Source organism: Cervus canadensis, chromosome 15 (assembly GCF_019320065.1).
Source record: "Cervus canadensis isolate Bull #8, Minnesota chromosome 15, ASM1932006v1, whole genome shotgun sequence".
NCBI lineage: Eukaryota > Metazoa > Chordata > Mammalia > Artiodactyla > Cervidae > Cervus > Cervus canadensis.
Genome location: NC_057400.1, coordinates 40336337 through 40363919, shown reverse-complemented (window position 1 = coordinate 40363919; position 27583 = coordinate 40336337). Strand labels below are relative to the sequence as shown.

At 40.3% G+C, this 27583-nt stretch overlaps 1 protein-coding gene across 5 annotated transcripts in view; it reads left to right on the top strand.

Moving 5' to 3' along the window:
* The window catches only part of ITGB6 (integrin subunit beta 6), a 144612-nt gene extending 126139 nt beyond the window's left edge, over positions 1-18473 (top strand). For all 5 annotated transcript variants that reach the window (XM_043488318.1, XM_043488317.1, XM_043488316.1 and 2 more), the window contains 3 exons: positions 4487-4606; positions 9632-9798; positions 16282-18473. In XM_043488318.1, coding sequence (XP_043344253.1) covers positions 4487-4606; positions 9632-9798; positions 16282-16380 — 386 coding nt within the window. In that variant the 3' untranslated portion in view covers positions 16381-18473. The remainder of the gene's footprint in view (positions 1-4486; positions 4607-9631; positions 9799-16281) is intronic.
* Positions 18474-27583: the final 9110 nt, after the last annotated feature.

Sequence of the window (27583 nt, the reverse complement as noted above, 5' to 3'; positions counted from 1 at the left end):
AAAGTCACTCTTCTAATGGGTTGTTGTTCTTGCTGTGATTAAGTCGCTAAGTCCTATCCACTCTGTGGCCCCACGGACTGTAGCCTGCCAGGTTCCTCTGTCCATGGGATTTTCCAAGCAAGAGTACTGGAGTGGGTTGCCATTTTCTACTCCAAAGGATCTTCCTGACCCAGGGATCAAAACTATGTTTCTTGTGTCTCCTGCATTGGCAGGCAGATTCTTTTACCATGAGTGCCACAAGCGTATGTATCTTCTAATGGGCCTTTTTAATAAGTCCTGTTCCAAATTACTCACTCGGTCATGTTATTGATCGTATCATCTTAAAATTATCACTGCATATTTGCTCTTCCATGGGATCTTTTATCAGCTCATCCTTCCCCTCACAAGGACGTGAAGAGTAAAGTAAGCATAAACTTCATAATCTAAATAAATTATTCCTCAAATATGCTATGATGACTTGTGTGAGCATTTCTAAGGCCATGTGGCTTAACTTTTATATTCCTTTTTACTGAAATAGAAGTCTTGAATTTACCCCAACAGTCGTGTACTCAGAGTATTGTTACTCAAAGTATGTTCTATGGAACCCTAGTTCTGAAAATGTCACATGGATAAAAGCACCAATGGTCATATGAATTTTGCAAATGGGAAGTTAAGCTTTTTGTTTGCTTTGCAAGACTGAGAGCTGTCATGTACATTAAATTAAATGTGCATTGTGAATCTTCAGGTGAGGCAAAAGGAAAAATTAGAGTAAGGAGGGATTCCCAAACTTATTTGACCCCAGAACCCTATTTTTTTCTTTCCTGGGAAACTGTTTTCTCTGAGAAGTACTGTCTCTGTCCCAAAGGGAAGATCTCAAATACATGGTTATCTTGAGTCAATGGTGCAGACAGTTTATATTTTCCACCTCCTTCCTAGACCTTCCCAGACCCTGACCTCTTAACCTCCATTCTCACATTTCTTCCTTTTCTATGTACGATTTCATGGATTGCCTGAGATCTTATTTTCGTTCTATTATTCTAAAACAGTGCTGCTAGCACTCATACAAGTGAGTAAAACAGAAAGGTCCATTTCTAATGAATAACAAAAGAAAAGCTTAGCAGCTAATTATGCAAATCTCCAGCCCAAGCTGGACCTTTTCACTACACATTCAATAATGCCATTTTAATACCCAAACACTACAAAACAGGCAAAATCTAGAGTCATAACAGTCATGAAAAGGAGTGGTGAAGTAATTAAAGCAAGAAGGGAGTCATGACTCAAAGGTCATGTTAGCAGTTCCATTAAAACTTAAAAAATCCTGGCCAAGTAAATTAAGCCTCCCTGTGCTTTGGTGTAGCTACTTAAGAGGAAATAAAAAAGCAGGATTAATATTACTGAAAGCAGTATTATAAGCTGTCCACATATTTTCTACCTGAGAATGAAATGTTCCATTAAGTAAGTTTTAGAAGAGCAGGGCGGGTGTGCACTGTCATGGCAAAGCAGGAAGGGAAGGAAAAAAACACTCCAACAAGTAAAAGCATATGCCGTAAGATTCCATGAGTCCTAGCTAACTGGAATGGTTTGGTAGGAGAATGTGTGGTGGAGGTCATCTGAAAATGACCAAAGTATGAATTATATATGTAGTGTTGTTGCTGTCAAACACATGAAATAGCACAAATTTCACTAATCAAGTGTTGCCTGGAGGTGCCCAAACCTCTTCATCAGAATCACCTCTTTAAAGATACTATTAACAATTCATGAATATGCAAGCTCCTGTCCACGGACTTCTCAAATCAGAAAAGCCAGGGTGAGTCCCTGGAATCCATCATTTCAAAACTCCTAGGTGATTTCCATGTGGGTGTGTTAAGTCGCTTGAGTTGTATCTGATTCTCCATGCAAAAATACTAGAGTGGGTTGCCATGCCCTCCTCCAAAGGATCTTCTGGATCCAGGGACTAAACCTGTATCTCCTATGTCTCCTGCCTTGGCAGGCGGGTTCTTTACCACTAGTGCTGCCTGGGAAGCCTCCCAGGCAGATGATGGTAAACAGTTGGGAATGACCAGATGAGAATAGTTTGTAATTAGATTTCTTAATATTCCTATGTAAATAAGATGCTTGTAAAAGATTTGAAGAGGTTTCCCAGGTGGCTTAGTGGTAAAGAATCTACCTGCCAATGCAGGATATGCAGGTTGGATCTCTAGCTGGGGAAGATCCCCTAGAGAAGGAAATAGCCACCCACTCCAGTATTCTTGCCTGGAAAATCCCATGGACAGAGGAGCCTGGAGGGTTACAGTCCATGGGGTTGCAAAACAGACACAACTTGGTGATTAAACAACACCAACAAATGGATTCAGAAACAGTTTGTTTACTTAATTTATCCTCTGAAATCTTATTAATAATGCTAAAGGCTTCCCTGATAACTCAGTTGGTAAAGAACCTGCCTGCAATGCAAGACATCCCAGTTTGATTTCTGGGTGGGGAAGATCCACTGGAGAAGGGATAGGCTACCCACTCCAGTATTCTTGGGCTTCCCTTGTGACTCAGCTGGTAAAGAATCCACCTGCAATGTGGGAGACCTGGGTTCGACCCCTGGGTTGGGAAGATCCCCTGGGAAAGGGAAAGGCTACCCACTCTAATATTCTGGCCTGGAGAATTCCATGAACTGTACAGTCCTCGGGGTTGCAAAGAGTTGGACACTAATGAGCGACTTTCACTTTCAAATGTTTTACTAGTCTCAGTTGTTGTGGATAATACAGGCATGCTTCTTATGACTTCGGCATGGGGTGTTTAGTTTTATAAATTAAAGGCAAAAAAAACATTGCCATCTTTCTATGGTTATGGCATTGTGAAATCAAAAATAGATTATTGCTTAATTTTTCTTCATTAGAGTCAGAGGAACATAGCTAGATTCTGTTTTATTGAAAAAAATTTTATGTTGAAGCTAATGAGAAAAATTACAGATCTAAAAAGACTATGTCCAAGATTATCAGAGACAATCTCAGTTTTATATTCTGACCCATTGTATCATAAGACACTTGCTTTGGATCGTATGGACTCCCTTGATAGCTCAGCTGGTAAAGAATTCGCCTGCAATGCAGGAGACCCCTAGTTCGATTCCTGGATGGGGAAGATCCACTGGAGAAGGGATAGACTACCCACTACAGTATTCTTGGGGTTCCCTTGGGGCTCACTTGGTAAAGAATCCGCCTGCAATGTGGGAGACCTGGGTTGGAAAGATCCCCTGGAGAGGAAAAAGGCTACCCACTCCAGTATTCTGGCCCCGAGAATTCCATGAACTGTATAGTCTATGGGGTTTGCAAAGAGTCGGACACAACTGAACGACTTTCACTTGGATCATATGTCTTAAAATTTTAAGATAAGAGCAGTCATTCTATTTACAGGTTTACACACAGAAAAAGTGTAACAGTATCGTTAAAAAGTCTCTAACTTAGAGGAGAACTTTAAGTAAGTTTTTTTTTTAATTAGAAAAACCTTACATAATTTTGGCATAGGTATCAGACCACTAAAATGTCTGATACATAGTACTAACATTATTGACCATTTTACTGTATTATCAATTTCTGTCATGACATTCATTCTCTGGTTCTTGAATAACCTCAAATTTATTTGCAAAAGATTTGAGGAAAATTGAAATTTTTTTTTAATTGAGAAAAGGGCTATATGAGTGGTAGGCCAATGGGCGTCCTCTGTGTGTATTTGCGCTAATTTGTTTGTCGTGTCCAATTCTTTGCAACCGAATGGACTGTAGCTAGCCAGGCTCCTCTGTCAATGGGATTCTCCAGGCAAGAATACTGGAGTAGGTTGTCACTTCCTTCTCCAGGGGATCTTCCCAACCCAGGGATCAAACCCACATTTCTTAAGTCTCCTGCACTGGCAGGCAAGTTCTTTACCGCTAGTACCACCAGGGCATCCTAGTCTCCTTTTATTCTTTTTTTATATCTTTATCCTGCTGGTCCCCATGCTATATAACACTTCAGTCTCTGTTAACTCGTATTGATTTATATTTACTGTTGTGAGCATACATGACCAGCAATCTGACTAGGACATTGTGGAAAAGGCCCCTTTAGAAATATCACTATGTTTGAACTGTGTAGTCTCTTTCTGAAATGTAATCTAGGCTTCTTCCCAGATACTCTGAGCCAAAGAAACCATATGGCTTCCTCACTGCCATAATCTGAGCCATTCTATTCCCATTACAGTACCTGCCTTGAAGCCCTTCACTCCATTGAAATTGTGCACCTATCAGACTGATGGGTGCATTTGATGGTCAGTCCTGATTGACCACACCTGGAACTGTTCTTCTGGAACAGGAGTAGAAATTAAACCCTCAGTGGGTGGAGGAAAATCCTATGTCTTTTCTATTCCTATTCTGCAATGTTGGAAATTTCTATTTGCATAATAAAACTCAATACTACTTTGCTTTAAAAAAAAAAAAAACATCTTTTGGAAACTCATTTAACCTAATGAATGACTTCTTTATCTACAGATTTCTCAGAGGATAGCTCTGTTTCCTGTTCTCTGCAAGGAGAAAATGAATGCCTTATTACATTCCTACTAACTACAGATAATGAAGGGAAAACCATCATTCACAGCATCAACGAGAAAGGTGGGTGGCTTGCCTTCCCTTGTCAGTGATAAAAGATACTACATGGGAAAGGAGAAAACAATCAGAAAGGTACTCTGGGTAGCTTGCCAGGAAAGACATTTCCAACTTTTTGATTTCCCAATGACTGAAAGATACCTATTGAAAGGTTTGGTATGTTCCAATGTCTCTTATTAAGACCAAATACAAGAGAAGAGTGTTCCAATCCAAAAAGGTGGCTGATGAATTATAGAAAGGTGGACCAATTAAATGTCAGCAAAAGGTATGGCTTTAGGAAAGACTAACAGGGAAGAGGAATACAACAGTCTAAGAGAACAAGCTTTGAATCAGGCCAACCCTGGGCGCAGATCCTGCTCCACCACTTCATTGACGTTTTGGAAAATACTTGCTCTGCATGTCTCTATTTCCTCATCTGTAAAATGGGGAAAACAACAGTACTTTCTTCTAAGGGTTGAGTCAAGGGTTAAGTGAAAAAATGCATGTAAAACATGTACTAGTTAATAACTTACCCAATGGGTCATTAAATGATGTCTGAGTCAGAAAAGGCATGAGTGACAAGGAAGGAAGGAAGGAATCTCTAAAGGAAGTCAGAGTCCATCGCTTCTTGTGAGTTTTCCTCCATAGCAATTCATGGAGTCAGCTTCATTTTCAGCGAAGGGGTGAGAGAGAAGTTTATAGCCAGGAGAGAAGAAAATAGTGAGAAAAGCACTTTTGTTGAGACATTCTTAAGTTTTAGTGAGTTTCACCTGGGGAGCTTGTTAGACTGCCTGTGTCCTGAGTCAGCAGGCCAGATATGGCCCAGGACTCTGCATTTTAACACTTCTCCAGGTGACTCTGATAGAGCTGGCTTCTAGACCTCTTCAGGGTGACTCTAACCCTCCCAGGCCTGCCTGCCTGCTTAGATACTCACAGGTGCCTCACCTTTTCTGTCTTCAGTTAATGATGTGCCCCTAAACCTTTGCGGTAGAAACGACAGTTGCATGAAATCAGACCTCTCTGGCTCTTGTCATCAGACTCCTCCTCTTTCCCCCAAAAGCCTGGAGCCCAACTTCTGGCCCAGACAATAAAAGCAAGGCAGGCTAGAAGGCCGAGGAGTTTTGTCGTTCAAAGCACTATGAACTTACCAAGAAAACAAGATTAGAAAAGTACCACATCGTAGTGTCAGGGAGAGGTAGAGGTCAGCACAGTGCAAGATACAAGTGTCTGATGGCGACCTTGTTGCTCAGATGGGCAGAGTACTCCTGGAGACTTGCTCTTGAATAGCTCCTGTAAATCAGCTGCTTTGAAATGCATACATATTGTCTATGGCCATACCACCCTGAACACACCAGATCTCATCTGAAATGCATACATAAAGGGCACTGTGGAGGCCATTAGTTAAGGAAATTTAAGGTGATTCCTGCTGTACCAAGAAGAAATACTTTATAGTACAAACACCTGCCTCCTCATTATCTGTTTTCTACAGGCAAAGTCTTCACCTACACCCCCGCCCTCTGTGACCATGGTAATGGCTTTAACTAGTTCTCCTGGAATCAAAGCCATTCCTTATACTATTAACTTCACTGGAAAAGCAAGTTTCAAACAAAAATGAAACTTTCCAGAATAGGCTCTGTCTTTAATTCAAGGACTTTTGTGTCTAGTTGATTTTTTTTTTCTTGTGAAACATGCCTTTGGTTGCTAAATGCTTCCTCATTACTTAACTGTTGGGTTTTTCTTCTTTTGTCCACACAATATGAGTGGCATATCAACATGCCATCTTTCTGAGAAGCCCTCAGCTGCCCTGATGTCTTTTTATTAAGGCTTTTTATTCCCCCTCTGCTTTTGTATCAGGAAAAAGTAAGGGGGAAATGACCTCCCTAAGGTTTAACAGGAGTCCCCTGACAGCTTGAAGGATGCTCCTTTCCTGGTAAATGTTCCCGGATAGATCAGAGCTTCCGGTGGCCCTGGACAGAGCCTGACCCTGGAGTCTGTTGTCCCCTCTCACAGCTTTAAGACCAGAGAGCCCAGGGCAGCCGGTTGGAGGCACCCGGAGAAAAGAGGCAAAATGAGAAAGGAGAATGTGAAAGTTAAGGAGTCCCAGGGTTCTCCTACCAAATAGAAAAAGATAGCCAAGTGAAGACTCACCATCAGTGTGTGTGTGAATGTAGGGATATCTTCACTCATCTATTTTCCAGAGAAACTTTCAGCAGACAAGAGCCACCTTCATGAGAACCACGATGAATGATAGTTGGGGAGGCTTCCTGGTACGGATATGAGTGTGGATCTGACACCCGCAGGTTCCACCTTGGAGATGCCAAGCCCTTGAGGTCTTGAGCATAGAAAGGGAGAAGGGTGCCTTTGTGTAATAAATACTACTACTATTACTGCTACTAACAGTAATGGCAGCTGTCATTTATTGAGCCCTTATTAAAACCATGTCAGGTGTTATTCTGTATGTTTCACATGTTTTAATTTAACATTCTCAACAACCATATAAAGCAGGTATTGCTATTATTTCCATCTTATGGGTAAGGAAATTGAGACGTTAATAATTTGCTAGGTCCTGCAGCAATTAAACACTAGCGCTGGTTGGGATCTCTGGCAGGCTGGCCAGGCGCTCATGCTCTTAACTACTGGGCTATACTGCCTCCCACTGGCTGAATGAGCATAAAGAAATCTGGATCCCCAGATTCTGTCAGAGAGCACTCTCCCATAGAAATGTTATGCAAATCACATTGTATTATTAAATTTTCTAGTTAACCTTTATGTAGTTTTTAACTAGAGGATGATTGCTTTACAATGTTGTGTTACTTTCTGCCATACAACAACACGAATCAGCTATAATTATAACCCCTCCCTCTTGGAGCCATCCTCCCGCCTCCCATAAAAAGTATAAAATGAATTAATTTTAATAGCATGTTTTATTTAATCCATTACATCCAAAATCTTATGTCAATGTACAGTCAATATAAAATTGTTAATGAGATATTGTACTTTTTTCTCTTATGAAGTTTTCAAAATCAGAGTGTATTTCACACTTAACACAAAGCCTAATTCTGAAAAGTCACATTTATAGTGACTATTGAGCTATAACCACATGTGACTGGGCTACCAGGTTGGCAGCATTAGAAATTCAGCACCTTAGAATTAGGTGCCGCACTGACCTGGACTCAACTCAACAGACAAGCCTGGATGGTACACAGTGATAGAGAAAGCCTTTCCTCCTACCTACAACAGGTCTTCAGTATGAGTATCTCAAGAGATACTAAAGAGAGTATGAAAGTGGAAATTTCTTCTGTGTAATACCTGTTATGGAGCCTGGGCCAAAATCCTTGCTTGAAAAATGTTTAATTCCCAGTGACTCTAAATTCTTCAAATGATTATCTCCACCAGGCCATGCCCGTTCCTCCTATATTTATTGCCTACCAGAGAGCCCTCCTAATTCATATTCTGGCTGCAGGGTCTCAGCAAGCTTCATTTTGCTTTCAGCAAGAACATTCTATGCCCCACCCCAGACATTTCATAGTCAAAGATATAGCCAGTATATATTCTCATGGACACAGGCCTGCCACTTTCTTTGCAGGAGTGTTGCTAACCTATTAGAAGCAGCCATGGTTCATTTGCTCTTCTAGAAACGGTCTTTAGATCTTCATAGTGTAGTAACTATTTCATTAACTCCTCTACTTATTTCTGCCTAATCACCTTACATGGCTTTTTGGCTAAAGAACAAAACTGTGTGAGGCCAGGCGTCATGCTGTGAGGGGGTCATTAGTCCCGCTCAAATTCAGATCAGCTATAGATCTTACTTTGAAAGCAGCATGACTCGTCCTGTGTGTATAACTCTCCTTATTAAATATCTAAAAGCAATAAGAGTTAGGATAAACTAAACATGATTCATTTCCTCCCCAGATACAACGGATTTGCCTCACTTCTTGCAGAGGGAGGCAGATATTTAATGATAATTTTTATGGGGGATTTTTTTTTCCCTGATAGCAAAGGGAGAGCTTAATTATAATGCTTCATTAAGAAATGTATCATCTCCCAGGCATATTGCAAGTATTATTAGTCATTCTGCTGTCAATGAGAGAAGGTACTGTATAATTACAAAATTGTATTAATATCGTCAATAGAGTCAAAATAACATTTCATAGGATGTTCGAGTAGAAAGGACTATACAGAACACCTAATTTCTCAAACTTCCCTAGAGATAAGAATCACTTGGGATACTTTTAATAATAAAGAGTCTGTGGCTCCATCCAAACCAACTGAATTAGAATCTCAGGGGATGGGTCTAGGAATTTCAGAGGTGGGTTTAATAAGCATGAGCACCTTAATCTTATCAGGAAGTTAAGGGAACACTGAAGCCCCACACCTTGGTTTTACAGACGAAGGCACTGGGGCTCAGAGAGATGGAGAGACTTAATGGATTTCAGACAGCTACTGTCCATCAGATGGGAATGGAACCCACCTCTCCTGAACCCAATTCAGGAATTTTCCAAGACACCAGGGCACTGCATTAGAGTGAAAATAAAACTGAAAACCATGGTTATTTTCTGTCTATATATTTTAAAAGAAAGAGCAAGTAGTATACTTCTCAGGGGTAGGTTGTATTTAATTTTGAGTGTAATTTATATGATTAAAGAAAATCCATGAAAAAGTGTATGTGTGTGTACACATTCCATTTCTACTTTGTCTTATACTCAAAAGAGGTCATCTTCAGTAAACTACAGTCTTTTCACTGATGCTTTAAATACTCCATGTATATTAATTGTCACTTTAGAATTCTAATTCTTTTTGAGTCAGTCATTCAAGTATATATCCATTTGCTTTGAATAATCAAGTTCTTACCTTATCTTTTGTTTCCTTTGAAGAAATAGGGCTATCCTTCAACAAGTAAGTCATTTTTTAAAATTCAGCAAAACAAAAGAGATTATTATCTTTCCTCTACTGGAGAAAAAGTATGGTTTGAAAATTTAATGAGAAGTGTTTTCTCTACATCAGAACATTAATTGAACAGTCTCCTTAGTATAATTTTCTTTGTTTCCACAGACTGTCCAAAACCTCCAAATATTCCCATGATCATGTTGGGGGTTTCGCTGGCTATTCTTCTTATTGGAGTCGTCCTACTGTGCATTTGGAAGCTCCTGGTGTCTTTTCATGATAGGAAAGAAGTTGCCAAATTTGAAGCAGAAAGGTCAAAGGCCAAGTGGCAAACGGTATGCGCACACCTAGGGGCTAGCTACTCCTCCTGAGGAAAAGATGGGGTGTTGGATTTCTTCTGCACTAAGAGTTAAACTGTCACATTCTTTCTCTGCTCCTCTCCCCACATCCCCAACAGCTGGTTTCTGTTCTGCTTTGGGGACAAAGGGACCTCTGTCCATTATCTGGAACTCAGATAGTCCTCACAGCGTTCATTTGTCTCATGGCAATGAAGATTTCCCCTACTCTGAAGAGTCACATGAAACTCCTTATACTGTTAGCTACTTAGGAACATCAAGGTGATACATTTTATTCTTTACCACCAGAAGGTTCCTGCAGGCCCCATTTGACAAGCATACATGCTACATCTAAACATTTCCATATATCGGCTGTTAGAGCTAATGGAATAATGTTCAGGAGTAGTATGACAGTTCATGCCAATTTCCATGGAAATACTCATTACTCATAATAGGTTAAAAAAGCAAGGCAAGAAGGCTTTTAAAATACCATCCAGTTAGCTTTTCTGAATAGCATCAATTTTAAACAGCTACCTGAAAAAAAAAAAAAAAACCCTCCAAAGTATCGACTTTTAAATATATGTACTCAATAGATATAATTTATGTGTCTTCTCTTCACAGTGGGCAAACACAGAACAGGACTCCAATTTTCTGTGTTTCTTTTCCACAGGAGAGATAATTACATTTCTAGAGGCCCATAGAAACAATTTCATGGTTTTAATTTCATCTCTCTCTCTCTAATGGTGTGTCCAGCTATCTGATAGCAATTATCTTACATTGCTGATTCTTAAAACCATGATATCACTGGAGAAAATACAGGCAAATGCAATGTTCCTTTGGGTTAATCTCCCCAAATAATTGATGTTAACACTTTTTTCTCTAGTTCTATAATGATATCTTCCATACCTAAAGCAAATGGAATTTTCTGTTTTAGGTACATTTATCTTAATAAGAGATGTTATATCTTATGCAGTTATTTTGAAATAAATATAATATATGGTGCAGGGCAATAGACCATGAATATTTTTATCTACTTTATCTTCCCATTAAAAATACCTTTAGACACCATAACCAAATGCAATGTATAGATTTTGTTTTGATCTTGGTTTAAGTGCTCTAATATATATTTTTTGACAACTGGAAAAAAGTATAGACCTGGGTATTAGACTGATAGCAAGAAATTATGGTTAATTCAGTTAGATAGGATAATGGCATGAGGCTTTGATAGAAAATAATTAAGGTTTACAGTAAAGAGGAAGTGAAAGCTGGGTTTGCCCTCAAATAATTCAGCCAAAAGAGAGAGAGGAATAGTTGAGGTAACTGTGGCAAAATCTTGATAACCCCTGAATCTGGGTGATGGGTCTACAGAGGTTCAAGATATGACTTTCCTCTTCTTTTGTGTATGTGTGGACTTTTCCTAATTAAACAAAATCCTTAGTAATGTAAACTGAGGATTTGCAATGAAGATATAATATTTCTATCTCTAATGAGGTAAAAATGTAACCTGACAAGTTAGTTTGGTGACTTAGAACCCAGTACTATGAAGCCAAAGTATTGGAGCAATTAACTTCACCTGACTCCTTGGCCATTAATGTTGTTTTTAACTCTCACCAACTGTCAGGAAAATGCCTGGAAGGGGTCAGAAGGCAGCCAGGTTAAACAATGTGATTAGTGTGTTCATGTCAATCTCAAACCCCCAATCCATCCCTTACCCACCCAACCCATTTCCCTGGTAACCATAGGTTCATACACACTACTATTGTAAAACAGGTAACCAACAAGGACCCGCTGCATATAGCACAGAACTCGATTCAGTATTCTGTAATAACCTAAATTGGAAAAATTTTTGGAAAAGAAGCAAACAAGAATGTGATTAAGTTAGTACAAAATGCAATAGCAGTAGTTAGTTGAAAGACCACGAGCCCTGTGCGGTAGTCTTGATACTCCCATTTTTGAATGTAAGAAAATTGAGGCTCAGAGAGGATAAGAGATTTCCCAAATTGTTGCTTTATGATGGAGCTGAAATCCTAATTGCAGTCTTTTCTTCCAAGCACAGCCTTGACCCTCCTAGAAATAATAGGCAGGTGTTCTGAAAACAAGCACTTGGGCAATTATATGATGTGTATCTACTAACCAGCACTTTTTCATGTTCTCCTACAAAGGCGTGAATCCTGACAAATGATTAATATCTTTAAAATAACATTTTAATTAACAGTTAATTTTCCCCAAAACATGAATTGTTTTCCCTCAGGATGTAGAACATGACTGAAATTCAAATGCTGAATTTTTGTTGTCTCTTCACCTAAAGTGGAATTAAAATATGCATTAAACAGATAAAAGCATAAGTGAAAAATATTATTCCCTGTTAAATTGAGTTTCTTTGAATAACAAATGTTTGATGTTCTTGACTAGATAATGACTGGGTCATAATTATTCACTTGGATGCAAAAGAGGTTTAATTCAAATTATTCAATTCAAATTTCATTAATATGTCCTATTGGAAAAAAAAAAGAGAATGCTGCTCAGTGCATCCATTTTGGGGTCTTTTGATTTGATTTTGTTTTTACCTAAAACCGTTTTCCTCTCGAAGAACTGAATTTAGTCTTCAAACCCAGGGGATCTCAAGGGACAACAGTGGGATCTTCCAATCCCTAGGCCCCCATTAGACTCTAAAGGTGATAGAGTTCTGGATAAGAAAGAGCTTTGTTCTTGCCTCCTAAAATATTTCATTCATCAACTATAAAGAAAGGTTACCTCTTATTACACTTTTAGAAATACAACCCCCATCCATAGTCTTTATGAAAACATAAAGGGAAGATATCTAAATCCATTTTTGAGTAGACATTTTTTTCTAGGATGACAAGTCATTAACTAAAGGCAAAAAACATTCAGTTACAGTCATGGATTGATTTTGCACTGTGCTAAGCAAATCAGGTCTACATTTGGCAGTTAGGCAGTCATTAAGGCAGCTGCAGGTCATGACAAAGAGCTTTCTTATTACCACTTTTTCAAGCTCAAAAAATGTGCCATTGCATTTGTAAAATCCACAGCCTAAATTAGCACCGCCCAGAACTCCTGAGGGAGTCAGCCTTGTGACTCCAGAGGGTTGGAGGAAACCTGACCTTGTTTAAACAGCGCAGAAGGGCAGATCCACCAGAAATGGAGCCAGACACAAGCCCATGTCTCAGCTGGAAATCCTAGGCAGATAGGCTGCCACTGGCATTGCACTGAAGGAGGCAGTGCTGGACATCACCCCACTTTCTCCTGCCAACAACATTTCATTTGAGCTCATTCTTCTGAGTTCTGATCATTGGCTGAGGCCAGGAAAAACTACTGGCCAGCATCAAATGTACTTGCTTTTACCCTAGCTTTAAGCTTCCGCCTTACCCTCCTACTATGTTGGGGTCTGCTTTATCTACCACCCCATTAGCATGCCCAGACCCTATGACTACCTTTCCAAGAGACCTCCCCCACCCCCATCAAATATTGTAAACTTTAATAAACAAAGTTGCTTCAAAACACAGAAAACTGCACAATCAAAATGAAACATTCAACAAAATATCTGCCAAATAGCATTGTGTATACAGTCAACTGCAACTCAAATCACCTCCTTTGTTGTGCATATCAACTGTGTTTAGTGTGAGATGTGGGATGACTGACATGATCTGGGATGGGGTCCACAGAAGAGCTCCTAGTCCTACAAAGCTCTGCCCTGGCCCTACTCACAGCTTGTTTCCTCTTACACAATGTCTGGTTTCCTGAGTCCCTCAATTCCTCCAGGACAGTACCCCACCCATTACTCACAGCCTTCACATCTCATTTTTTCCCATCTTTCCTCTTCAGTCCAGTCCCTTGTTCTTCTGTACCTAACTTAAACTTACTAGTTTGCAATTAAATTAATCTCTTAAATTTAGTAGAATTCCACACATGAATTTTGTTTGTGAACAACACTCTGCTTGCATCTAAGACCACATCCATCTGCCATATACCCTCCAAATCTCAAGTTCTTATTCCAGTAGGGCCAAGTAAGGACTGGAGAGTCCTCATGATTATCCAAGCTGACCTCAGGAGTAGAAGCAATATAGTGACTTGACCTTCACTCATTATCCACAACCAGGGAACCTCTTTTATTTGCCCTCATTACTGAGATTGCATCTCTCAGCAAAGGCACATGGACAAAGGTAACACGTTGCTCAGTCAGAGGTAGGCCACTGGCTCTGGGCAACACAGAAACAGGTGCAGATGTAATTCCTCTTCAAAATGAAGATACTGCAGTGCATCCAAGGGAAACAAGAGGGAGAGGCCAGAGAATGGTTTTTAATTTTATTCAGTTCTTCTGAGAGCTGAGAGAAATGTACTGAGAAAGCAAATACAATTGTGTTGTGTTTTTTTTTTTTTTTTTTTTTCAAATCTATGCCTAGAAAATGCTACCATCTCTGCCATTTGGGGCATAAGGAGATCAAAGTATGATAATTTAGAGGGTCAGAGGTGGCACCCAGACTCCATACATACTCAAAAATGGGCTTGGAAATGCTGTGCTGAATCCCAAAGCCCAGAAGTGGGGCATATCTTTAGCACTCTATCCAGGACCTTAAAAAAAGGAAATTCCAAATGCAAAGAAGTTATACGTAGGTAGGACTGATGCTGAAGCTGAAACTCCAATACTTTGGCTACCTGATGTAAAGAACTGACTCATTGAAAAAGTGCTGGGAAAGACTGAAGGCAAGAGGAGAAGGGGATGACAGAGAATGGTTGGATGGCATCAGCGACTTGACGGACATGAGTTTGAGCAAGCTCTGGGAGTTGGTGATGGACAGGGAAGCCTGGCGTGCTGCAGTCCATGGGGTCACAAAGAGTCAGACACGACTGAGCGACTGAATTGAACTGATGAGAAGAAGCAGTGTTTTTTGAGCATTTACTATGTGCCAGGTACCTGCTGAAGTATGGTCCTCATGGACCAGGTGGGCACTTTGGTAATCCCTCTTATGGATGAGAATGCCAAGGTTCAGAACGGCTTAAGTAAGGTTACATGGTAGAGCTGGGTTAGAACCCAGGCTCTCTGAAGCCAAAGTCTGCATGCCCAACCTTGAGAAATGGGAGGAAAGGAAATGTTCCTTATCCAGACACCTCATGCCTGCATGGAACAATGAAACTGAAGGAGAGAAATTGGAGGCTCAGGTTGAGCATTTATTCAAAAACCTAGAGAGCTTTGGGCTGTCTGGTCCTGGTGACGGCACCTGGAAACACATCTACAGTCCAGACAGAGCAATTGAATTATCCAGGCTTTGCACACAACCTTTCTACTGCCCCCGGGGCAAAGCTGTTATGCCCAATCCTCCTGGGGACCAGTACTCTGTCATTAGCCCGGCATCCCACATGCCCATCTCTTGTGACTCTCTCCTTCCCACAGTTATTCTCTAGCAAGGGAAAGCCACCAAATTCTTTTGACTATTACTAGCAGGTGTTTGCTGTCCCAAGAAGCTAGTTGTAACCCCTTCTGAATTTTGGTCTTATTTTAACAAGATTATTTGTGCCCTAGTTTGATGCTTCTCACCATCTCAATCAATGCATTTCTTAAAGGTGGATACTATGCCATTAATCTTTTCTTTCTTTTTACCTTTTTATTTTGTATCCGATTGTAGCCGATTAACAATGTTAGGATAGTTTCAGGTGCATAGCAAAGGAACTCAGCCATGCATATACATCTGTCCATTCTCCCTCAAACCCCCCTCCCATTCAGGATGTTATATAACCTTGAGCAGAGTTGCCTGTTCTATACAGTAGGTCCTTGTTGGTTATCCATTTTAAACATGGCAGTGTATGCATACCCCTCCAGAGCTCCAGACTATCCCTCACCCCAACCCTCCCCATAGTAACCATAAATCGGTTCTCTGTCTGTGAGTCTGTTTCTGTTTTGTAAATAAGTTCATTTGTGTCATTTCTTCTTAGATTCAGCCTATAAGGGACATCATACAATATTTCTGTTTCTCTGTCTGACTTCACTCACTGTGTATGCCATTCATCTTTGTATGCTTCTACCAGTTCACTTTTCCTATTTTTATCTTTCACATTTTACTTCTGGGTCACCTGTTGGTTCATTCTGTTCATTTGATAAATTCTGAGTGCCTGCTGTGGGCTAGTTGAACTGTTTTCAGCTCTGGAAAAACAGCAGCGAACAAAGCAGCCATTTTTTGTTCCATATGCATTTCCAAAAATCCATGATTTAGTGCATTTCCAAAAAGGGCAAGATTTTTAGGATACAGAATTATTTTTTCATAATAAAAAAACAATAAAGATGTATATATTTTTAAATGCCAAAAGTATGACATGTCAAATTAATCAAAATTATTCAAATATCTTCCAAGATTAAGCCTAACTTTCTTCTTCCAGTCTGTAATGTACACTGAAATTATTTAGATATATTAAAACTGTGTAGTAACAAAATATACATACTTTCATTTGGACTTTTTTTTCTTTTTTTAGGGAACCAATCCACTGTACAGAGGCTCCACCAGTACCTTTAAAAATGTAACCTATAAACACAAGGAAAAACAAAAGGTTGATCTTTCCACGGATGGATAGAACTACTTTATGCACAGACAAATTTTGTTTCACTGATATGAAATGTTATTGCACTATTTAATTTTTCTCTCTTTGTTGTTTTAAGGTTGGTTTAAGATAATAATAGGTCATTTGGAGATCAGTCATTTTCTGTGTGAAGGTTAGAGATGATGTTAACAATTTCAAAATAATCAAGAAGAGAAATATCCTTAGCAAAGGGGTGACTTTGGGGATCATTTCAAAAATACTAACTCTGTTGCATTAATGCCTCAAAAAATCATCAAAATGATTCATGAAGGCCTGATTTGCATTTGAAAAATGTTTGAAATTAGAATCTCATTTGTTACAGAAATACAGCTACCTGAAGTCTTTGTCTCAGCAAAGTCACAAAGTCCATATGCCACATTATATAGTCAAACTTGCCAATGAATTCTAAACTTTTAGTAAATCTGCCCTTTCCTAAAGAAAGATTTTTTCTTAACCGATGAAAAAAATGAGATACTAACTTTTACTTAAGCTATAGGATGTAATTCTCCTAAAGATGCTCCTCATGTAAGAATGAAAACGAAGTATTAATAATTTCTACAGATTTGAATGTCCTTAAAAGTCAAATATTTTTTGTTTTACAGATTAAGAAAAAGTAATTTATAGATTAGGAAGTCACCAGTAAAAAACAAAAATAACAGGCCTGTCATTAGGTTATGTTTAATGACCTGAAAAATAAACTTCTATATTCAGTTTCCTTATTGACCTTGAGTTTTCAGACTATTACTCCTTCTGTATTTCTCAACCCATTTAACTCAGTTTCACAGTCAGGTAAACCCTGTAAATTTCATATGAAAGTTTTAATTTCTTGTCAAAAACTTTAAATAGTGAGATAGCTTATTCAAAATGAGCTTCAATAACACAAAAGGACCATGTGTTAAACAGAATAAAATTTTTAATGGTTTTAAACCAAACACATCAAGAATACACAAGTCTCCTGTGAGTAATAGGCTTACTTAATTCTGTATTCTTTTTTCCATTTGCATAACCCAACCTACATATTTCAGTCGCATATGGTGAATATGCTACTTGAAAAAGTTGGATTTTACTTGCAAAATACATGTGGGTAATTAGGGATCCACAGGTTAATTGAAGAGATGAACTCCGTAGAATATTATTCCTTATAGTTAATACTGCTTCACAAAGCACTTTCATCTCATTGATCCCCGTAAGGAAACTAAGCCTCAGAGAGTGGGTGGAACTGGTCCCGAATTGAGATCTTCTAGCTCCAAGCTTCCTGAATCGAGATCTTCTAACTCCAAGCTGCTGCTGCTTTCCACAGTGTGAGACTGACTCTTATCAGTGAAACAATAGAAAGATTTTGTTAGTTAAGTGATAACTGCCATTTGTTTGCAAACGTAGTGGCTAGACAAACAGCACTTAAACTACTGGAATACAGATGAGGTCTTCTACTTTTGTGCAATGTTCATTACCTTTGAGAAAATTGTAATGTGAAGCCTTTTACTAGGTGAGTAGTTCATTAGGTAATTGAGGCTTCCTGTTTATCCACTGAACTGGCACAGAATAATCTATGATAAGTCTCTTCAATTCTGTCAGAGAGCTTGGTACAAAATTTGATCACTTAGAGACTTATTTTTTTCAGGTTTCTAAATAACTCAGGTAAATTAGATACTTGGGGAGTATACAGTTATACTAAAAGAATTACTAAACAGTCACTTGGGAAACCTGAAGGGTTGATGTACCCATGCGTTCCTGACTGAAGCCCAGAGTTGGTGGGAAATCTCAAGCAATAAGGAAGTTGCAATTCCAGTGACACAACAGTGGTGTTCATCTCTACGTGTGATATTTTTGTATTACTACTAGACTGGGATTTTAGTATATATAAATTTCCTTTGTGTGTATATTGGGGAAAGTAGAAAAAAAAATCTGCTATTTCTCTGCATCCTGTTTTGACCCAAGGCTGGACCTTGAAAAGGTCAAAACATTAACAGTAGTACTTCTGTTCACTGAAGAGTTTTGTTACATGAAGATACAATGGGTTTTTTTTTGTAAGTTGCTTTATTGTATTTTGCATTGACATAAATAAACATCGTAATTTAAACAATGAACCTTAAGTGAATGATAATTCCTTTTATTTACCTGGCACAAAACCCTCTTCTTGGATTTCTGTATCCCTGGGTGACCTGTTCTGACAGGTTTGCTGGTCTCAGCCAAGGAGAAGAGCAGAAAGAGGCAGCCACTAAAGGCAGGAGACAGCAGGTTGTCGGCTGTAATTTGCTGCAAGTTTACAATACTGACATCATGAGGTTTTTAAGCAGGTCTGGACATTACCCCACATTGTGTAAAATCAAGTTATTTAGGGTAAGTGTTTGTGCTGAATTGTGATTCTCGCCCCAAAATTCACGATCTGAAGTCTAAATCAGAATATGGCTGCCTTTGGAGCTAAGACATTTAAAGAGGTGAGTTAAAATGAGGTCACTCTAATCTGATATGATTGGTGTCCTTATAAGAAGAGATTAGGTCACAGAGATGCACAAAGAGAAGACCAAACAAGAGGAGAAGATGGCAATCAGGAGAGAAGCCTTGGAAGAACCTGCCAACAGCTTGGTCTTGAACTTCTAGCCTCCAGAATTGTGAGAAAATAAATTTCTTCTCTTTAGGCTCCCCAGTCTGGGTTGCTATGGCAACCCAGCAAACCAACAGTCAGGTAGTGCTGTCTTCCTGAGCATCCATCTGTAGACTTTGTGGTGTGATGCCATTTTCCAAATTAGAAAAATTAAGCAGAGAGGGACCAAATGCTCACAAAGGATATCAGCTTAGAAAAAGTCCTTTCCCTCAGAAAATAAGACCTTTTCTTTACAAAAAGACAGGGGAACTCAAGTTAAGCATGCTAATATTCAGAAACAAAATGCTTCTTATAGACTAAAGGCCAGATGTCAGGAAATCTGGAAACTGTTCCCATCTTGAATAGTCCTGAGAAAGTCACTTTTCTGCTTAGTTTTTCCATCTGTAAAATGGTAGCAGTGCCTGTCTCTTCTATCACCTATAACAATCTCTGATACATAGTAGGGGCTCAATGAACTCATTCAATCAGTATTGTTGAGTACCTAATGTATGCCAGACATGTTTCTTATGATTATGGATTCAGCAATGAACAAAATAACCAGTCTCTGTGCTCCCAAGTCAGGAAGGAGAAAACAAACAAATAAATACACACTATCAGGGTGCTGGATCCAGTTTATGCACATCCCAGATCCACTTGGCTCTACCTGGCCCCCCAAGTCTAAGCTGAGAGTCGCCCCAGCACCAACCCACACAGTCCTCTTGCGGGTAGAGCCACAGCTTCCCACTAACTCACCAGCGGTCAAGGGCCACAGCAAGTCTTGTGCCCGAGTCCAGAGTGGCAGCTGGACCTGGGAGAGAGAACAGAAACATTAAAAGAAGAATGCAATAATTGGTCGAACTGAACTGAGCCATTAAGGGGAAGGGAGAGAGCATGCTTTCCCGGCTGGTTTTGAGGAAGAGGCAGGAAATTTTGGGAAAGAGAGACAAAAGAGTCTTTGTGGAACGCGACTATGTCTGGGCAATATTGAGAATGAGGTACATGTGGGTAGGAGCAGTTGGATATTCTTTTTTAATTGGAGGAAAATTGCTTTATACAATTGTGTCGGTTTCTGCCATGCAACAACCTTTAAACGTATCCGTCCTTTTGGGCCTGCTGCTCTCTTGACAAAGGCAGCCTGCAGGGCTCCAAGGCAGGAGCAAGAAGGACTAGCTCCATGAGAATCTCAGCAGAGTCCGCATGGTATGTTAATCTGGCTCAGGTTTCCCCTTGTCAACACCAGAAACATTCATGCCCCAAAATACTCCTGTGAAACCCACCAAATGGAAGACTCCGAATCCCCCAAAGCAACCAAGAGTCTTCTGAGTTGCTCTCTTCTTCACCTCTCCATATCCATTTCTTGCAGAACTTCTTGAAGGGACAAGGTACAAGAGAAGCAATCCTGCCAATAGTAGTCTTTAACTGAGAGAGTAAGTTGATCTCTCCAAAGGATAAGGGTATTTAAATGTTGCTCACTCATAATGATTTCATATCATCCTCATTTTATGGAAATCTAAAACTCCTTATTCAGAGGGAATAAGAAATAGGAACTGAATGAAACATGATAAATAGAAAGTCTTTTATTAAATTTCACTATACAGCAGCAGATTCAACACAGCTAAAAAGCAAGGAAACTTAAGTGGCCGGGACCTCCTTTACTAGGTCAGCTGGGCTGGGATGCCCTGGTACTAAACGAGTGAAGTTTTGCATGAGGCTTCAGTAGACAGAATAGTAGGCAGTGGTTGATAGTCCTACTACCTGGACCAAGACATAAATTCTTCTGAGCTATGGACTGTGGGCTGTTAAATGCTGTCTTTCTTGTGCTTTGGAGGCATTCAAACGTGAATCACCCTAGGCTGAGTGAAGGTCAAATATCCGATTTTCAGTTCTCTCCCACTTGGCTGCACAACCAGCAATGAGAGAGCAGCATAGGCAACTCGGGAATTTTTCCTCTCTTTAGCTTGTCCTGTAGCTAGACCCCGGGAGGCACAAATTTAACTCACACACACTCTTTGGTGTCATGAACAACTTCAAGGCTTTACAAATCCCACAGAAGTCAGTTTGAAATTTCAATCTGTTCCTTGTAATTTCTAGGTACACATTTAATGAGGAGACTTACTGCTCAAAAAGGATATGCTTTCTCAACCTGAAATGTGTTTACATTCATGGTCCTTGTGTAGTAGCCAACCTAGTTCCAAGTCAACAACAAAACACAGTGCATCATGAAACTCCATTGTTTGTCAATAACTGACTGAGGAAAAAGTCACTATGTATTTTTTCTTTTTCAGCTGGCTTCACTAGACCTACTACTGATGCATGTTTGTGTGTACATATACATACATATATATTTCTTCTTTAATACATGTATCCTACTAGAAGGCTTCCCTAGTGGCTCAGCAGTAAAGAACCCACTCACAGTGCAGGAGACGCAGGAGACATGAGTTCGATCCCTGGGGTGGGAAAATCCCCTGGAGAAAGGCATGGCAACCCACTCCAGTATTCTTGCCTGGAGAATCACATGGACAGAGGAGCCGGGTAGGCTACAGTCCATGGGGTCGCAAAGAATCAGACACGACTAAAGCAACTGAGCTCATACGTGCAGGCACATCTTACCAGAAACATCTATTATTTTAGTTGAGGTATTTATTGTATATTTCTTATTTTAATAGATGTAACTTACTAGCATTACATAACTTGTATTGTTATTAAAAATAGGTAACACCTACTGTTCCAAAAGTTTTATATAGGCTAACACATACAGAGCCCATAACCATCCTATGGAATGGTATTATTAGTATCGCCTGTTTTACAGATAGTAAGTAACTTGCCCAGGTCATGAACTTAGCAAGCTTTGAAGCCAGAATTTGAACTCTGGATTTTGGAATCATGCTATTAACCACCATGCTCTCCTGTCGTCTAAATCCGGTAAGGACATAATGACAATAAAAGCCATCATTCATTGATTATCTACTATAACCAACATGATGTAAAGCATATTACGCATCTTACTGTATTTAGTTCCTGAGAGGTGGTATTGTTTTCCCCATTTTACTAAGAGGGAAACAGCTGTTCAGAAAACTGAGGGATTGCCCAGTGTTCCTAAATTTATAAATGCTCAGGGCAGGGTTTGGACCTGAGGCCAGCTCACTCCAGTGCTTCAGTCTTAAAACACCATACAATCCTGAAGGTCACTGACAGTGCTTACCTTGGGCTCTGCCCACTCCTCTGTCCTCCCAGTAATTCACTGCTACTAATCCGAGCCTGGTAGGGTAGGTCTTAGAGTTGCTTTCCCAGATGTAATCATGGATTTTCACTGAACTACATAGGCTTACCTGCAGGGTGATGATAAACCTAGCTGCAAAGTAAAGCACCTTCTTGGTGTGGGACTCTAACCAGGAAAGTTAGCAAGCCTGAGTGTCAATGTGAAGCACGTAGAGCTCAGTTCTCCTTCCAGAGCCGTGCCTGCCACTTTTTAAGTCAGCTGCCTCAGAGGTCTGCCGCTATGCACACAGAGGTGGCATCCACATCAGGAGGTCAGAAGGGAAAGTTTAGGTCCTGGAGGAGAGGTCTTAGCATATCAAGGAAACTTCTGTCAGCAGATAAGACTTCCACATCCATAGGGGTGTTTTCTGAGAGTGCTGGTGTTTCATGTGAAGTAGGTGGACCTGGTTATCTGATGGGAGAGCCCCCATCTTCCTCCAAGTCCTCGCTGGGTGCACACACTGCTGTCCTCACTGACCCTGCTGCCCTCGGGGCTGCATTGGAAGAAGTTGGCACCTTGCAAGCCCTTGTCCAGCATCCCCAAGGGCCCTGCCTCCTGGAGGAGACAGGGAGCTTGGAGGGGGAAGTGGCCCAGTGCCTCCCTTTGCTAGCTAATTAGTTCGAAAGGAGAGGCAGAGGTGGAGATGGGGTGATAGAGGCGGCAGAAGTAGCCAGAAAATGATAATGACTGTGACTCTCCAGTATGGGTAATTCTGAAGCTCTTGATTTTGTTTGTTTTGTTTTATTTTTCTAAAGAAGTGAGTGGTGATATGTGTTGTGATTAGTCTTTTAAATATTAAAAATGATCATTACCATTTGCTTAAAATTTCTTTTAAGAGTTCTTCTTAGGTTACGCTGTTTAAAGTGCTAGAATTCGAGTTGTAATCACCTTTATGAAAGGTCTTACAAAAAAACACTTTAATGCTACTAATAAACTTTACAGTTATTTCATAATTCTACCCTTTGACTAATAACTATTTTGTTTCATACTTTTTAAAAATAAGAACTATGTCTTTTTTTATTTATTTATCTCCTTCCATAATAAATGACAATATTCTATGTTCTCTGTGCGTGCATGCTAAGTCACTTCAATCGTGTCTAACTCTTTGGGACCCCATGGACTGTCATTCTCCAGGCTCCATGGGATTCTCCCACGTTCTCTACAGAATATTACTAGTTTTATAAACACTGCAGTGGGAAAATGAAAATGTAAATTAAGCAGACTAGCTATTAAATGTATCTTGCATAGTTTTGGTATATTAAACATCTACCTCATTGATTTCAAGAAGTTTGTCAGATTTTGGAAACTTTTCTACTAAGAAGATAGAATTGGGGAAGAAAAGTAGAAATAAAAGAAGATTAAAAACACTGGGCATAATAAAAGATATGAATTTGTCACAGAGGCAAGAAAAAGACACAATGCTTTTCTTCCTGAAGCTTTCTTGGTCACGTTCATTGTTTGGCTTATCCAAATCTAGTATTCATTTTAAGAGATAACCAACTTATGCCTTAATAAAATTCCATGATTCATTCAAAAACTTGAAAATGATTTCAGTTCCAGATGGACACAGGAAAGGATACACAGTAATTTTTATCTTGCAACTGCAAAACAACTTTCTCGGCACTCAATGTTACCATTTACTATCCTATACTTAGATGTAGGCAGTAATGGGATGTGAACATTTAATTGTGTTTAACTTCACATACGCAGATGACACCACGCTTATGGCAGAAAGTGAAGAGGAACTAAAAAGCCTTTTGATGAAAGTGAAAGAGGAGAGTGAAAAGTTGGCTTAAAGCTCAACATTCAGAAAACTAAGATCATGGCATCTGGTCCCATCACTTCATGGCAAATAGATGGGGAAACAGTGGAAACAGTGTCAGACTTTATTTTTGGGGGCTCCAAAATCACTGCAGATGGTGATTGCAGCCATGAAACTAAAAGACACTTACTCCTTAGAAGGAAAGTTATGACCAACCTAGATAGCATATTTAAAAGCAGAGATATTACTTTGCCAACAAAGGTCCATCTAGTCAAGGCTATGGTTTTTCCAGTGGTCATGTATGGATGTAAGAGTTGGACTGTGAAGAAAGCTGAGCACCGAAGAATTGATGCTTTTGGAACTGTGGTGTTGGAGAAGACTCTTGAGAGTCCCTTGGACTGCAAGGAGATCCAACCAGTCCATCCTAAAGGAGATCAGTCCTGGGTGTTCATTGGAAGGACTGATGCTGAAGCTGAAACTCCAACACTTTGGCCACCTCATGCGAAGAGTTTGACTCATTGGAAAAGACCCTGATGCTGGGAGGGATTGGGGGCAGGAGGAGAAGGGGATGACAGAGGATGAGATGGTTGGATGGCATCACCGACTTGATAGACATGAGTCTGAGTAAACTCCGGGAGTTGGTGATGGACAGGGAGGCCTGGCATGCTGCAGTCCATGGGGTCGCAAAGAGTCGGACATGACTGAGCACCTGAACTGAACTGAACCTCACATACTGAGTCCACAGGGAAGAGACATGATCTGACAGAGGCTCCTGTCCTCAGCCCGGGTCTGCTTATCACCACTGCATGTATTCTCACCTGTTCCTGGAGTTGTTGTGAGAATTAACTGAAACAATATGTTAGAGTAGTTGACATAGACACTCAGTAAATGTTCAGTAAATGATAGCTGTATTCAGTCACTGAATGCCTCCAATAATCACTTTCTGTCAAAAAGAATAGAATAGCCAAGGCTGAAGTCCAGGTATAATCAGAGAACTGAGGAAGGGAGGAGGTAAAACAGACAGCAAATTTCAAGAAAAAAACATGAAAAAGGATAACATAGAAAAGTCTCTGATACCATGAGCTAGATAACACAAAACAAGTATCAAATTGTGACCGGAGAATGCTGGTTCTAGGTACATGAGGGGGCAGCTTCTGAAGCCTGTGCTTAAAAGAATTCTGTGTAAACTGAAGTCTGACCTGCTAAACCCTGAGGTCTACTGAGGGGGGCCCCTTTGAAAGGAGAGCTGCCTCCAAATGCCCAGAGAAAGATGGGCCCTGTTGGTTGGGAAGGCAGAGCACCCAGCTGTGGTGCAGAGGTGAGGGGATGCAGTGGAACAGGTCTCAGTCAGGGCTGGGGCAGCGGGCAGGCCTGGAGAAGGGCAGCAGGGGGGAGATCAGGGAGTGATGCGCGCCTCAGGGGGGCCTGGAGACACATGCTCAGCTCAGGGGTTGGAGCTGGGGCAGTGTTCCAGGCCTGGGTGTGGTACCCTGGAGGCAATTGCCAGAAGGAGTCCCACCAAGCTGCCATGGGGCATGCAAGCTGCCCCCCTCCCCTGGGGATCCCCAGATACTAGAAGTGAATATGAGCCTCAGAAGAGGTACCGTTAGTCTTCCAGGCACCATGGTAAAGAATAGCACCAATGAAACTCAGGTCTGAATGTTAAGAAGACTTTACTCATAACCCACTGGGTGCTGACACTTGGAAGGTTTGGGACTCAAAGGACTGACATATCTGCTATGAAGGGAAACAAACGAAAAACAATTTCAAGCAACATTTCTCAGATTAACATTGCACACCCTTAGAGGTCATCACTCAGTTCTAAAAATAATTTCACAGTGATATATCTCACTTAGTCCTTTCCCTAGCCAGTCCCCAAAGAGCGACAGCCCAGAAAACAAATTGCAGCCTTTTCTCAGAAATAAGGAGGCAGTGGGGAAGATGGAGGGGGTCGGGAGAAGAGGAACAATCTAGGTCGTGAGGCCTTGCAGGCAAAATTAAGAATGCTAATGGAAGTAACAAGGTCACAACTATTTATGATAAACAACGAATACAAGTGACAGATTTTCAGATTTTATTTTTTTTTAAAGAAACTCAAGCTAACAAGCCAGGACCAGTTCAGATCCGCGTTTAACCTTTCTTGAAAAATAATTGCTCTTACTAATAAACAGGAATTTGCCTGAATAGGAAGCACAAGTCAAAACATAGAAAGAAAGATGAGGTGAAAAGAGATGCAAATTTTCTATGGCTCACCTAGGTGAGTCACACAACCCCCTCAGGGAGTTCAATCACAGGCAGAGGACCAGAGAAAAACCAGAGGCAGAGTATGTCATCACACTGGAGGGAGTGGAACTCTATAGAAAGTACAGTCAAGCTACCTGGCTGATTTGGTTTAAGCACAGCATCCCTTTATCTAGCAACTGATATCCTTTAACACAGCAGAGGGCAACTGTGCCAATCCCCAGAGGTGGAAGTTAAATTACTCTGGAAGTGAAACTAGCAAAAATCTGCACAAATGGAGATGATGAACCTCCTGTAGAAGTCACCCAAGAGACCGTATTTGAGTAAGTGACTAAAGAACATGTAGACATTCATAGATAAAATTAGTAACTTATGCAAGACAGTGATGGTATTTTCTATTCTATGGTCTCAGCAATGCCAATGGAAGGCAAATAGTCTTCATGAAGACTAGGAAAGAAGGGTGAAGGGTAGCCCGGGCAGTGGTTCTCCTGTACTGCCTAAGACGGATGGATAGACCAGAAGTGGTGGGCACGGGCATGCCCTGGCCTGAAAAGGGGTGACTGCAGGGGCGCAGGGGCCACTCTCTGGGCTTCTCAGGATGAATGCCTAGCGCAGCCCCTTGTCCTTCAAAGATCATTGCTGTGAAACTGGGTGAAAACCTGATATCCCAGGGTGAGAATCATTCATAAGATAAGACTATGAGTCTGAGTATTCTTCTTAAATAAAACACAGACACTGATGTTTTTTAAAAATTTTTTACTGGAGTGTAGTTGATTTACACTGTTGTGTTAGCCTCAGGTATACAGCAAAGTGAATCAGTGATACATATGTATTTGTATTCACTCTTTTTCAAGAGATTCTTTACCCATAAAGGCTATTACAGAGTATTGAGTAGGGTTCCCTGTGCTATGCAGCAAGTTCTTATCAATTATCTGTTCTATATATGGTAATGCGTATATGTCAACCCCAGTCTCCAAATTCATCCACTGGTAATCAAAACCCTGTCCTCCACATTTGTGACTCTACTTCTGTTTTGTAAATAAGTTCATTTGTACCCTTAAAAACAGACATTTTAGCCCAGACACAGTAACATGCTTCTAAGATTTTACATCTAACTTGGCTGCTCAGATTTGATTGGTTGGTTTTTTCTAAGTTTACTCATTGGTTCTGAAATCTACTCATTTTAGCTAAGTGTGAAATGCATTATATACTAATCACAAGCACACATACACAATCAATACTCCTTGGGAAAAAGCCAAGCAGAGTTATGAACCAATGAAAAAAAATGTTACAGTACAGATTTCTAGACTTCCTTATGCTAGTCGTTTCTTCCTGTCTCCTCTTTCTCCTC